The sequence below is a fragment of the Mobula hypostoma genome, chromosome 9 (genome assembly GCF_963921235.1).
Source record: "Mobula hypostoma chromosome 9, sMobHyp1.1, whole genome shotgun sequence".
Classification (NCBI taxonomy): Eukaryota; Metazoa; Chordata; class Chondrichthyes; order Myliobatiformes; family Myliobatidae; genus Mobula; species Mobula hypostoma.
Genome location: NC_086105.1, coordinates 55,491,750 through 55,505,910, shown reverse-complemented (window position 1 = coordinate 55,505,910; position 14,161 = coordinate 55,491,750). Strand labels below are relative to the sequence as shown.

The 14,161-nt window shown below is 42.9% G+C and overlaps 1 protein-coding gene across 1 annotated transcript in view; it reads right to left on the bottom strand.

Annotated features, from left to right (window-relative positions):
• The window catches only part of kdm5a (lysine demethylase 5A), a 168,753-nt gene extending 164,758 nt beyond the window's left edge, over positions 1–3,995 (bottom strand). The window contains exon 1 of the mRNA XM_063058334.1: positions 3,523–3,995. Within this exon, the coding sequence (XP_062914404.1) occupies positions 3,523–3,669 (147 nt within the window). The 5' untranslated portion in view covers positions 3,670–3,995. The remainder of the gene's footprint in view (positions 1–3,522) is intronic.
• Between the last annotated feature and the right edge of the window lie 10,166 nt (positions 3,996–14,161).

Sequence of the window (14,161 nt, the reverse complement as noted above, 5' to 3'; positions counted from 1 at the left end):
AAGTAATTTGTGTCTAACCAATCCCTCTCATCTAGATGAGCCGAAATGCCCACTTCAGCCTTAATTCTTTGATACTAAAACATACCAGAATGATATTTAAACACATGAACAAGAACTTTACACGAAAAGACACACAAGGGGCTTTCAGGAATTATGACAGGAGTTTGGAAATGCAAAAATCAGCTTGTTACTTGGCTTTGTGTGGTCTAATGGTTTGTGATTCATTTAAGCACTTAAAAAAGGGATGTCTGTTTTAGAAATAAAGTTTAAAGAGACAAAATATTTTAGCCTAACGCTCCCTGCCATCTGAATGGTGGAACAGATTCCAAATGTTTTTCAATGCTGTCAGCAAAATGTCAGAAAAGGCACAAATGCACACCTATCTAATACAGTATCTAATGTTATACTTGTCATAGGCCACACAACTGTTTCAACACACTTATGTTATTGTCATAACTGCATAAACTCTAAAGATAATCTCAAATTAGTCTGAGTTACTAACTAATTTATAGTCTAACCTATTCACACCCTTCCTAAACATCAGAACAATGTCGGAGAACTGTTCAAAGGCATGAACTCTGACAGAATACCCAGTGCAGAGAAAACTTGAGATCTCACAATGATAATTGCTTAGAATTAAAAGGCAAATTCTATTTTACAAACTTGACTGAAGCAGTGACAATAAAAGGCATTTAATAATACACAAAACTTGGCAGAAAATTTGGGGGGGGGAGGGAGATTGACAATGGCTATGTGAATAAAAACTGTCTTGAGGCACAATGGAGAAAATTCCATTTCAGGCTGGGCAGAAGCATCCCCAAAATGTTCTTGGGTATAAAAAACCAAATATTAAATTCTGCAGATGACACAAAGATTTAAAAATATAATAAATGAAAAACATAGTAACAGATCAGGAGTGTTAATAAGTTCACAAAATGGTTACAGATTGATGTTCTTTTATGCAGTAAAAATATCTTTCAGCAGGAAAAAGAGGGATAATAAACTAAATGGCACTTAGTGGGTTGCAAGGAAAATGGACACGGGGGATGATAAAATATTTCCAGGTGTCAGATGTTGCAGAGTTAGAAAAATAAACTTGTGCATGTTTGGGTTCATTAGTAGGGACAGTTGAAAAACAAAGAAAATTGAGCTAAACCTTGGTAAATTATTGGTATGGCTTCATCTGGGCTACTGCATCCTATTCAAAACAGAGCGAATGCTGGAAATACTTTGTAGGCTGGACAAAATCTTGAGTTATCATTTTGACCTTTCCAGAGATGCCATCTGACCTTCTGAGCACTTGCAACATTTTTTTGTTTATGCTGATTTCTAGCATGGGGAGTTTTTTTTTAAATTTCCTTTACCATTGTTTCCAATTTTTGACTTAGAATATCAATGCCTTTGAGTGTTTTCAAACAAGATTTAGCAAAGTGATACCAGGAATTGTGGCGTGCCCCAAGTAGTTTGGTTAGCTAAGGGCATATAATAGAAAGCAAATGCCAGGACATAAACTCAAGAGCAGAGAAAAAGGAATCTTCAACAATTTTCAATGGGGGAATTTGATCTGAGCAGAAATAATTTTGAGAGCTTTTTGGAAAAGAGCAATAGAATGAAACAGTATTATTTGATTGTGACTCAGACCAAATGATCACAACAATTTTATGATTCAAAATACCCAAGCAGAAATTACTTCCACTACAAAAGTAACTAACAGATTTATTCAAATTAAAACAGAACAATGGAAGTGTCAGGTACAATTTTCCCCAGGAATGAAATCATAGATTATTCTGAACTGGAGGCATGAGAGAATTTGTTTCAAAGCAATGAATCAAGTCCATCAGAATATTTGCAAGACCCTGAGGAAAGGCAGAGGATGGTACAGATCGAATAGTTCATTGGAAAGAGCTAGCATCAGCTTAATAATCCTAATAAACTATTTTCATGCCACTGTGAGATGCTGCTGCCCAGTAAATCAAGCTCTCACCCAAGTCAGAACCTTAAACATTCAAGCCCAACTCCATAAAATAAAGCAGACACACAAAAAAAAATCAAAACCACACAAAGATGTCATGTTTTAATTACTCTGAAGGACTGTGTTAAAGCATTTTTTGAATGTTGTTAAAATCTCTCCTTGGTCTCCTCACATGAACCAACACATAAGGAGACTTAGGAGGCAAGGAAGATAATTTTATTTGTTGAGAGCTCATATCAAAAATACACAGTTCAATCTTGGCAATAGAACCATTTCTGGATGTGACAACAGAGACACTCCAGAGAACATCTTTGAAAATGCTGCCAGGCAGGGGGACCTTGAGCTGAAAAGCACTTGCCAAACTAATTTTCCTTCAGCAACCTAAGGGAAGAATGCTAACTCCTCCTTTAATGGTAAAAGAATATTAGTAAAGACTGATCAACAACACACTCATAAAACAGCAGAGCAATATCACCAGTACCCATGACAATCATCGCCAAAACAATACCAAGTTATCACATTACACTTCTATTCAAACTTAGCCATAGACGTGTAACCCTCAAAACCATAAAGCTGCACTGGGAGCTGAAGCTTTTTACACAATAGAAAATTATAGAAATCATAAGCAGCTCAGGCAGCATCTCATGATGAGAGGTCATCAATGTGAAACATCAGCTGTTTTTCTCTCCACAGAAGATGCACAATTTGCTGAGTATTTCCAGCATGGAATATGGTTCTTTGCTTTTCTGATTTGCTCTACTTTTCGGAATCCATAGCATGGATTGTATCTAAACTGCATTTATCACCGTGCAGATTTGATGCTCACACTGGTTAAAACATGATTTTGACCATGGAGTCCAGGACACTGACATCGGAGGCAACTTCCACAGCTCTTTGTCAAGACTTAGATAGGTAACACATCTACCCTTCAAACACTCTCCTCCATTTGCCTTCCCACAATGCATTCCCCAGAATGACCTACAGGCTATTGATAAAGCAAGCAGTGAAAATACACCCGTTTCTCAGGATAGTAAATCAGCCTCACGAAGGAAGATTGAAATAGCCCGGGCCTGTATTCCCCAGAAGTTTTGAAAAATAAGAGGTGATTTCATTGAGCAGACAATTTTTTTCAAGGACTGAACAGGATGGAGACATGGAGGCTAATTCTCCAGTCTAAAGTTAGGGGTCAGTCGCAGAATACGGGGTAAAGGACTGAAATGGGGGTTGTGAACCCTTTGAATTCTCTAACCACGGCAGTAGAGAATTAAGACACCGACTGCATTCAAAACAGCGACTGACGAAGTTAAAGGGATGGTTCACAAAAACGGTGCCGCAGCAGGCGATGAACCATGATCTAGCAGAATGGCGAAGCAGGCTCCGGGCCGAATGGCCTAGTGCTGTTCGTGCCTGTAGCACAGGGCCAACTGGCCAGCTCCTGCTGCCTACCGAAGGGGACCGTGACCAGGAGGCCAGGCCCGACCACATCAACCCAGCACTTGTACCCAACTTCGGGGGTGAGGGGGAGGGGAGGGGGAGGGAGCGAGGCTCACCTTAGGCGGGCGTATTTTGCAGATACCGCTCCTCTGGGCGATGGGCCTGATCTTGTTGATGTAGGCGAGCGGCTCGTTGAATTCCTCCCAGCTGGGCTCGAACACCGGACACTCGGGCGGCGGGATGAACTCAGAGAAGACCCACATGACTGCGGCCTGACAGGGGCCAGCGAGCGAGCAATCCGGACACAAAGAGTGGGCCGGGAGGGGGGTTAGGGGTCTGGGGGGGGGAGGGGGCCGGGGCAATCCCAGCGTCGGCCGCCGCTATCGCCACCGCCCCTCAGCACGGCCAGGCCTCCGACAGCCGCGCACACGCACACTGGAGCAGGGATGAGTAGGAGGCGGGCCGACCGCTCCTCCGTCCCTCCCTCCGGACTGCCCTCCAGCCCAGTCTGAAGACGGCGGCGGACAAGGAACGAGCGGACCCGAGCTCCACCGAGCCTCGCGCCGCCTCACCAACACAAAGCCAGCCGCGTGAAAATTAGTCCCACCGACGCCTCGCCTCCCTCCCAGCGCGCTAGCCCCCCAACCCCACCGCCGCAACACACACTCCTGTTAGACGTGTGGATGAACCCACGGGGGGGGATGGCGGTTACGGTACATGCACTGAGGCACCAGAGTTCATGTTTTCAAAACGGCGGAAGGATCAGGCGTTGTGCTCCCGTGTGCGGTTTAAAGATCTCGTTATTGCGCCGATTGGCCGACTCCGCAAAGGTGCAATGTTATTGGCTGTACCTGCTCGATGCCTATTGGACTCGCTGGCAAAAACAAAGCCCTTCATTGATTGAGAATGTGTCTTCCCATTGGTACCTTCAGAGCCCATCCACGAAATGCACCACTTGATTGGTCACGGCCACCCACTGAAGGGGTGGTCCAGGTAGTTACACACGCAGAGGAACACACATAAAATCTTGGAGGAACTCAGTGGCTCAGGTAGCATCAATGGAGAGGAATAAACATTCGACGTTTCAGGGTGAGATCGTTCTTAAATCCACCCTTCGCCACCTCCAATTTAAATTCCATGCGGAATATTTTGGAGGATCAAGAATCAAGAGTCCGCCTAATTGTTAGCAGTTTTTCAATTTTTTTTTCAAATTCCCTTTGGAACCTCAACCTTTTCAACAGCATATTCTAAATCAAAACAAATTGCGGTAAAACATTCCTATTAATCCCCTCTGACTCTTTGTCAATGACTAGTGGATGCAGTTTTTTTCCTAATTTATTCCTTTGAAATCATATGTAATGCTAAACATGGGGAGGCTTGGTTGCAGGAAGGGATTTTGTGACAGTCACTTGAATAACAAGGACCCAGGTTGTTTTGATCTCAATTTGCTTGTTCTGCAAATAGACGGTGTTGGATTTTCAGGAATCCACAGAAACATATCACTCATCTCTCAAACTTCTTCAGTGCCTTTTGGCCTCAGAAGAAATAACTATATTATGAAATACAAACAAAAACGTTGGAGATACTCATTGTGTTATTTATATGTACGGTGGGTTACTAAGAACAAACCATATTCTGTAAGAAGAAGAACTAGAACTTATATTGACAACAGCAAACAGCAACCACATTTCTTACAGCCATGCTTTCTAGGTCATTCTGTCATTTCTGCCATACTCCCGACTCTGTCCAATCACGTTCTTACACGTGACACGTGATATCACCACATCTTCCTTTCCTTAAAAAGAAAAACAATTAGCAACATTGATCAAAACAAATACATAATTTAACATGTCTCTATCAGTCTCTCTGGGGGTTTACGAACAGGAGTAGACCTTCTAAGTGGTTCACACAGTTCTTGTGTTTCGTTGTTATTTTCATGTTTTATCTGGTCTGCATCAGTTAACTGAAACTCTGAAGTTGGCTATTTCTTCAGGTCTTTGCGATTCCTTAACACTGCTCCTTCTTCTGTTTGGACCATGTATGATCTGGGTTGTACTTCTTCAAGTACTGCAGCTTTCTTAATTCCTTCCACTTCCATTTATAATGAAATATGAATCTTCCTTTCTTCATCTAATTCATTCATTAACTGTGTAATCTCTTTTTTATGCTGAGACTTCATCATTTCAATAAAACTTCTCAATTCCTTCACTTGTGCTTTCACTTCTTCAATTGGATCCTGATTCTTGTCACTCTTTGGCTTCAGATCAGTATTGTACTGTGCTGGCAGGTTTGGTCTCTGTATGACTTCATACTCTTTCATCAAGTCACTGTATTCTAACTCTGTGTCACTGTCCAGGACTAAGATTCTTTTCACCAAATTCAGTCTCTCACAAGCAGATAAACCCAGTATTGACTGTACATTCTTTGGCACCACCACAAATGAAAGAATATGCATTATATTTTTGTGTGATACTTTTGCCACACATGTTCCTTTAACTGGAATGTCTGCACCTGAATACCCAGTCACTTCTATATTTGTCTGATGTAACTTTGGTCTTGGCTTTAATGCATTAAACTAAGATTCTGCAAGAACATTTACTTGTGCTCCAGTATCCAATTTAAACAGAATAATGTTTTGGTTCACTTGCAATGGCATAGTCCAGTCATTCTTACTTTGTTTGTTTTCACAAAGCACATCTATATAAAACTCCTCGCGTTCATTTTCAAACACTGCATTTACGTGTTTTATTTCCTTTCTACTTCTGCAACAGCATGAAAAATGATTACTCTTACCACAGTTGTTGCACATTTTCCAATATGCTGGACACTTTTTTAGATGATGTTGCCACCCACAGCAATCACAAAGTTTTCTTCTTTCAGATGACATCTTGCTCTCTGTCGGTTTAGTTGCCACTGCATTATTTTTTCTAATATGTTCACGCTTTACAGCATCTACACAGCTGTTCTCGATAAAAAGCTCTTTTGCCTGCGATGTCAAGGTCTCAGAAGCTTTGCAGAGTGCCACAGCTTTTTCCAAATTCAAACCTTGTTCTAACAGTCTTTCTCTCAGACCATAATGCCGCAAGCAATTTTGTCTTTAATGCGAGAGTCTGTAAGCTCTGCAAACTTGCATCTTTTACTGTGGTTTCTCAACTCCGTAACAAATTGATCAATCAGTTGACCAGGTCTATGCCGACATTTGAAAAAATTGTACCATTCATACGTCACATTGCACTTGGGTATACAAAATGCGTCAAATTTGTCCATTATCGCTTTTCGATTCAAATTATCTCCATTTTCAAAAGTAAAATGGTTATATACCTCAATTGCATAGTCCCCTATCACATGGAGTAGAATTGCAGCTTTTGTTTTCTCCATTTTATTATCTGCTCCGATTGCCAACAAATAAATTTCAAAATGCTGTTTAAATCTTTTCCAGTTTTCAGCTACGTTTCCAGTCAGCTGAAGCGTCGATGGGGGTTGCAAACTTTCATTTTTAAAGCTGTTAGCAAACAATGAAAAAGTTTACAGTCTTTTTTTTCGATTATCTTCGCTTCTCCTGTGTTAGGGAAACGTATTATCCTTCCAGACCGACTTCTGACACCATGTTATGTTCTTTACACGTACCGTGGGTTACTAAGAACAAACCATATTCTGTAAGAAGAAGAACTAGGACTTTTATTTACAACAGCAAACAGCAACCACATTTCTTACAGCCATGCTTTCTAGATCATTGTCATTTCTGCCATGCTCCTGACTCTGTCCAATCACGTTCTTACACTTGACACATGATACCACCACAATACTCAGCACAGCAGACGTTATAAGAGAAAAGGGGTAAACACTTCAGATAATATTTTCAGCTGATTTCAACATCTGCAATTTTTTTTTGCTTTTTTGTTACTATTAGATAACTTAAGCTCCTCATTCCGAATTCCAGACTACCTCACATGCATCTCAGGCCTCTGGATAGTTTCAAAACGTGTTGCACAGAACCAGGCATATTACTGCAGGTTAAATCTGACCTCCGAAGTATTTAACATAAACATTTGCAACTTGCTCTCAACTCTTTTTTCAGTTACTCTTCCAGAACCTATGACCCTTTCAAGGCCAGAATGACAATATTTCAAGAAGGGAGCTCACCAGCTACTTCTCAAGGGCCACTAAGGTTGGGCTGCTAAATGATAGCTCAGCCTGTGAAGCCCACAGCCCTTGTGTGAATGTCCTTCAATCTGGAGTGGTCAAAGAGAGGAGCACCCAGGTGCCTTCCCTATCATTGCAGGGGAATTCAACCAGGCCAGCTGGAAGAAGCCTCTGAACAATTATGACCAACATATCACTTGTGCAACTAGAGGAGCCAACATACTTGACCACTGTTATACCACCATCAAGAATGCTTACCTTGCCATCCCACACCCACACTTTGGAAAGTCCAAATCACTTGGCTGTACTTCTACATCCAACGTATAGGCAACCACTGCTCCAGTGGTGAGGACCAAGAAGGTATGGTCAAGGGAGGTAGAGGAGTACTTACAGGACTGCTTTGAGTCAGTTAACTATGAATAGAAACATAGAAAAACCTACAGCACAGTACAGGCCCTCCGGCCTACAATGCTGTGCCGAACATGTCCTTACCTTAGAAATTACCTAGGGTTACCCATAGCCCTCTATTTTTCTGAGCTCCATGTACCTGTCCAGCAGTCTCTTAAAAGACCCTATCATATCCGCCTCCACCGCCGTCGCTGGCAGCCCATTCCACGCACTCACCACTCTCTGCGTAAAAAACTTACCCCTGACATCTCCTCTGTATCTCCTTCCGAGCACCTTAAAACTGTGCCCTCTTGTGCTAGCCATTTCAGCCCTGGGGAAAAAGCCTCTGACTATCCACACGATCAATGCCTCTCATCATCTTATACACCTCTATCAGGTCACCTCTCATCCTCCGTCGCTCCAAGGAAAAGAGGCCGAGTTCACTCAACCTATTCTATTAAGGCATGCTCCCCAATCCAGGCAACATCCTTTTAGTATTCGGGGAATATTCAGGGATTTTTTTTTTGCGTCTGAATGAAAGTGCCACGTTTGTCACCGACCTTATCAAAACCTGTGTGGATGAGTGTGTGGCTTTGAGAACACATCGGACATATCCAAATCAGGTCATAGATGAACCAGATTTGTAGTCTGCTGAGGGCTAGATCTATGGCATTCGAGACCAGTGATCAAGAACTGTACTAGAAGTCCAGGTAACCTTCAGAAGACTGTCTTAAGAGCAAACAAACAATTCTTATTGAAGTTAGAGATGGAATCAGATGCATATCAGCTGTGCCAGCGTTTGCAGGCCATTCCTTCCTACAAAGCAAAGCCTAACATCATGAATGGCTGTGATGCTTCACTCCCAGATGAGCTCAACACCTTTGAAAGGAAGAATAAAACTAAATCTCTGCAAATCCCGGCAGCATTCAGTGACCCTGTCTCAGAAACTGAACTCAGAACATCTTTCAAGAGGGTCAGCCCTCGCTAGGCGTCAGGCCCTGGCAGTGTAGCTGGTAAGGCTCTGAAAACCTGTGCCAACCAATTGACTGGCACGTTCAAGGACATCTTCAATCTCTCACTGCTGCAGTCAGAGGTTCTCACCTGCTTCAGCACACATCAGTCCACTTCGACGGATCAGAAGCGAAAGGGGTGAGCAGCTTCAAATTCCTGAGTGTCAACATCTCAAAGATCTATCCTGGACCCAACGTACCAGAGCAATTACAAATAAGGAACAACAACGGCTATATTTCATTAGGAGTTTGAGGAGCATTGGTATGTCACCAAAGACACTCACGAGTTTCTACAGGCATACCATGGAGAGCAGTCCAGCATGGTCGCCTGGTGTGGAGGGGCCACTGCACAGGACTGGAAAAAGCTGCAGAAACTTGTAAACTCAGCCAGCTCCCTCAGGGACACTAGCCTCCCCAGCATCTCGGACACTGTCAAAGAGCGATGCCTCAAAAAGGCAGCATCCACCACTCAGGACCTCCATCACCCTCTTCTCAATCCTGCCATCAAGGAGGAGGTACAGGACCCTGAAGACACACCCTCAAAGTTTCAGTAACAGTTTTTCCCCTACGCCATTAGACTTCTAAATGGACAATGAACCCATGAACACTTGCTCAGTATTTTTTCATCCTTTTTGCAATATTTAAATAATTTATTTTTATGTATTCTTCTTACTGTCATGTACCCCGTGATGGGTTAAAGAACCAGCAGAGGTATTGCTATTAACTAATGGTATTTCTTAGTAACTATGCAATACAGTAATATAAAATCAGATTTATCAAGCAGGTTAGCAATGATTAGTTATGTATAAGTGTGGAAATATATGAAAACCAAGCTTCTTCAAATCTAGGGGTAAATGAATACAGTCTTACAATGATGGGTAAAGTTCAGTTCAGTTCGTGGTATTTAGTTGAGTAGTGATGGAGAGAGAGAGAGGGAGAGATTTGAGTCTTCAGGTGAGCTGACTCTGTCGATCTCCCCATTGTCTCCAAAATCCTTTAGAAGTCACCAACTATGACCACAACAAAGGGGACCATTCTTCTGGGGTGGAATTATCAACCCAGGCGAGGGTTGGACACACAAATAACTCCCCACCGGTCACACCCTCTTCACACTGCGAGAGCCACTGATCGATCCTCCAAAAACCCACCTTTTCTGTGGGCACAAAAATGCTCCTTCAGTGTCCAAAACCATGTGTCTGTAGGTCTAACAGCTGACCTTCTATTTATCTCACCATGCTGAATACCAACTGTTGATCAAGCAGCTCCTCCTTTCTCTCTCTGTAAGAACTTGGAAGCTGCCAGTGTACTTGCAAAAGTGTAAACAAACTGTGAGCAGTCTTCGCCTCTCTCTCTTTTTCTTTCTCTCTCTTTTTAACAAGGTGTCGGTGTTAAATAACTCTCTCTCTCTCTCTCTCTTCAAAACCACAGTTCATAGGGGTAATTCAGGACCCCGTCACATTACTGTAATTTATGGTTTTTATTACTATGTATTGCAATGTACTGCTGCTGGAAAACAACATGTTTCTTGACGTATTCCTGTGATATTTAACCTGATTCTGATGTTTGAAAGCAGAAGAGACCAAATGGGAATGCTCAGACTAGTGTTCCCTAATCTGTGTGCCAAAGCAGTAGTGCCAATACTTCAGCATTCAAAACAGTTTCCTAAAAGTGAGAGCCCAAACACATGCTCTCTGATAGGAGAAACAACATGGAAATGCTGCTTTGCTGAAGAAGCATGATCTATACTCAGCTTTGATGAAGACATTCAAAATCTGCTGTGAAGGTTCTTTTTACTTAGAATCATTGAATACAACAGCACAGAATCAGGACCCTTGACCCATCTAGTCCAGACCAGCCTGATCTTCTGCCTAGTCCTAACTATGTGCACATGAACAACAGCTTTCCATAACCCTCCCATTCATGTAGCTATCCAAATCTTTCTTAAACATAACAACTAAACCACTTCCACTGGTAGCTCTTACCATACCCACACCACCCTTCAAGTAAAGATGTTCCCCCTCATGTTCCCGTTAAACATTTCACCTTTCACCCTTAACGCATGTCACCTGGTTCTAGTCTCACACACCTCAATGGAAAAAGCCTATATGTGTTTACAGTACCTTCATAATTGTGTATACTTCTGTAAGATCTCCCCTCATTCTCTTGCACTCCAGGGAATACAATCCTCACTTATTCAAAGTTCCAAAGCAAATCAGGTCCTTAAATCCATCAAAATAAGTGTAGAATTTCTCTTGTGGACTTTGGGTAAAATATTGCTTATTATCACCACAAAGCTTCTTCACAGTGTACAAACAGACTTTCTCAAGTAAACCACAACCTGCTCTTTTTCTTGAGGAAGCAATAGTTTTAACATTTTGTTACAATGCAGGGTATTGCGTTGGTCCAGAAAGTGAAAATGGTGGCTTAAATAAGGAGCATTATATTTTTAAATTGTAAGTTTAATTTAAGATGTACCTGATGTGTCTCAGTATTCTAAATTGTAACCTCAAAGGAACAATGTTGTGAAGGTTATTACAACACAGTGCAAGATTGAGAAACAAAGCTTGTTGCTGTAGTCACAAACACATCTCCTGAGACAGTAAATGATGGTAACTGCAAATAATACAGTATGCTGAAAAGGAACTGTGCATAATGCAGTGTCGATGGAAATGAATAAGCAGGTAATGTTTTCAGCTGACACCCTTCTTCAGGACTGAAAAGGGGGGGGAAGATGACAGAATGAAAAGATGGGTGGAGGGGAAAGGGGATAGTTAGGAGCTGATAGGTGAAGGCATGTGGGTAGGAAAGGTAAAGAGCTGGAGAGGAAGGAATCTGATAGGAGAGGAGAGTGAACCAAGGAAGAAAGGGAAGGAGGAGGGGACCGAGGGGCAGGTGAGAAGTCAGACTGGGGAATAGAAGAAGAGGGGAAAGAGAGATTTTTTTACCAGAAGGAGAAATCCATATTTGGCCACTGGGAAGTTCCACTTTCGGCAGCTGGAGCGGAGGCGCTCAATGAAGCAGTCCCCCCAATTTACGGCGGGTCTCACCAATGTAGAGGAGGCCCCACCGGGAGCACTGGACACAACAGACTACCCCAGCAGATTCGCAGTTGAAATGTTACCTCACCTGGAGGGACTGTTTAGGGCCCTAAATGGAGGTGTGGGAGGAGGTGAAGAGACAGGTGCTAGGAGGGCGATTAGAGAGGAGGGACAAATGGATAAGGAAATCACAGAGGGAGAGATCCCTGTGAAAAGCAGAAAGGTGTGGGGGGGGAGATAAAGATGTGTTTTGTGGTAGGTAAACACGAGAAAATCTGCAGATGCTGGAATTTTAAGCAACACACACAAAATGCCGGTGGAATGCAGCAGGCCAGGCAGCATCTATAGGAAGAAGTACAGTCGATATTTCGGGTCGAGACCCTTCGTCAGGACTTTTGTGGTAGGATCCTTTTGGAGATGGCAGAGGTTCGGAGAATGATGTGGTGGGGTGAAAGGAAAGCTGCACCCTGGGAACAGCTTCCACTCCGCCCTTAAATTCACCATGCATTTCTGACACCTCCCTCCCCTTTCACGATCTCTCTGGAGACTAACTGTCACCCAACATAAACCTACTGACTCACATGGCTATCTTGACTATACTTCCCACTATGTCTCCTGTAAAAATGCTATTCCCTTTTCTCAGTTCCTTTGTCTCTGCCGCATCTGTTCCCAGGATGAGGCTTTCCTTTCCAGGACATCAGAGATGTCCTCCTCTTTCAAAGAATGGGGTTTCCCTTCTTCCACCACTGATGCTGCCCTCACCCGCATCTACCCCCCCGCCCACATTTCCCGAACATCCAAGCTCAACCCATCTTCCTGCCACCTTATCCGTGATAGAGTTCCTCTTGTCCTTACCTCCCACCCCAAGAGCCTCTGCATTAAACACATCATTCTCCACAGCTTCCACCATCTGCAAATGGACCCCACCACCAAACGTATCTTTACCTACACCCTTCTCTCTGCTTTCCGCAAGGATCGCTCCCTTCATGATTCCCTTGTCCATTCATCCCTCCCCACTCACCTCTCTCCTGGCTCTCTTCCCTGCAAGTGGCCAAAGTTCTACACTTGTACATTCACTTTTTCCCAGTGGCCAAATATTTTAATTTCGATTCCCATTCCCGTTCCAGCATGTCGGTCCATGGCCTCCTCTTGTGCCACGATGAGGTCACCCTCAGGGAAGAGGAGCAACACCTTATATTCTGTCTGGGTCGCCTCCAACCTGATGGCATAAATATCGATTTCTCCTTCCAGCAAAAAAAAATCCCTCCCACTCCTCTCTTTTTCTATTCCCCACTCTGGGTCTTACCTCTTCTCACCTGACTATCACCTATCCCTGGATCCCCTCCTCCTCTCCTATCTCCTCTGGACCACTCTCCTCTTCTGTTAAATACTTTCCTCTCTAGCCCTTCCCAGCCTGAAACTTTGACTGTTTAGTTATTTCCATAGATGCTGCCGGACCTTCTGAGTTCCTCTGGCATTTTGTGTGTTTTGTTGTGGATTTCCAGCATCTGCAGAATTTCTTGTGTCTATGTAGGACTATAGTATTGTCCTCACAATGCAGGCAATGCTCTCTTCTCCCTGCTGCCATCAAGAAGGAGAAACAGGAACCTTAGATCCCACATCTCCAGGTTCAGGAACAGTTATTACCCTTCAACTATCAGGCTCCTGAGCTAGTGTGGATAACGTCACTCACTGCAACACAGAACTGATTCCACAACCGACAGACTTGTCAGTGCCTCCGCAACTCATTTTCTCCGTATTATTTACTTATTTATAGCATTTGCACAGTTTGTCTTCTTTTGCACATAGGTTGTTTGAGAATCTTGTCTGTATATAGTTTTTTCAATTGATTTTATTGCATTTTTTTATTCTATTGTGAATGCCTGCAAGAAAATGAATCTTGACAAATACATATTTTGACAATAAATTTACTTTGAACTTGTACTTGAAACAGACACCCTGAGACAGAAGGGCTGCCTTTAATCTACCAGCAACATGCTAACTGAGAAACAGGAAACAGAGACAGAAACACAGCTAAGAGATAATGAAAACAGAGGAGGGGTTGAAATATTCAAAGGGCCTGTTTACTGATACAAGCAACCTGCGCCACAGAATTCTCAACCATAGTATAAGGGTACCTTCCATTCAAGGAGCAACTGAATTAGCAGGAAAGAAAA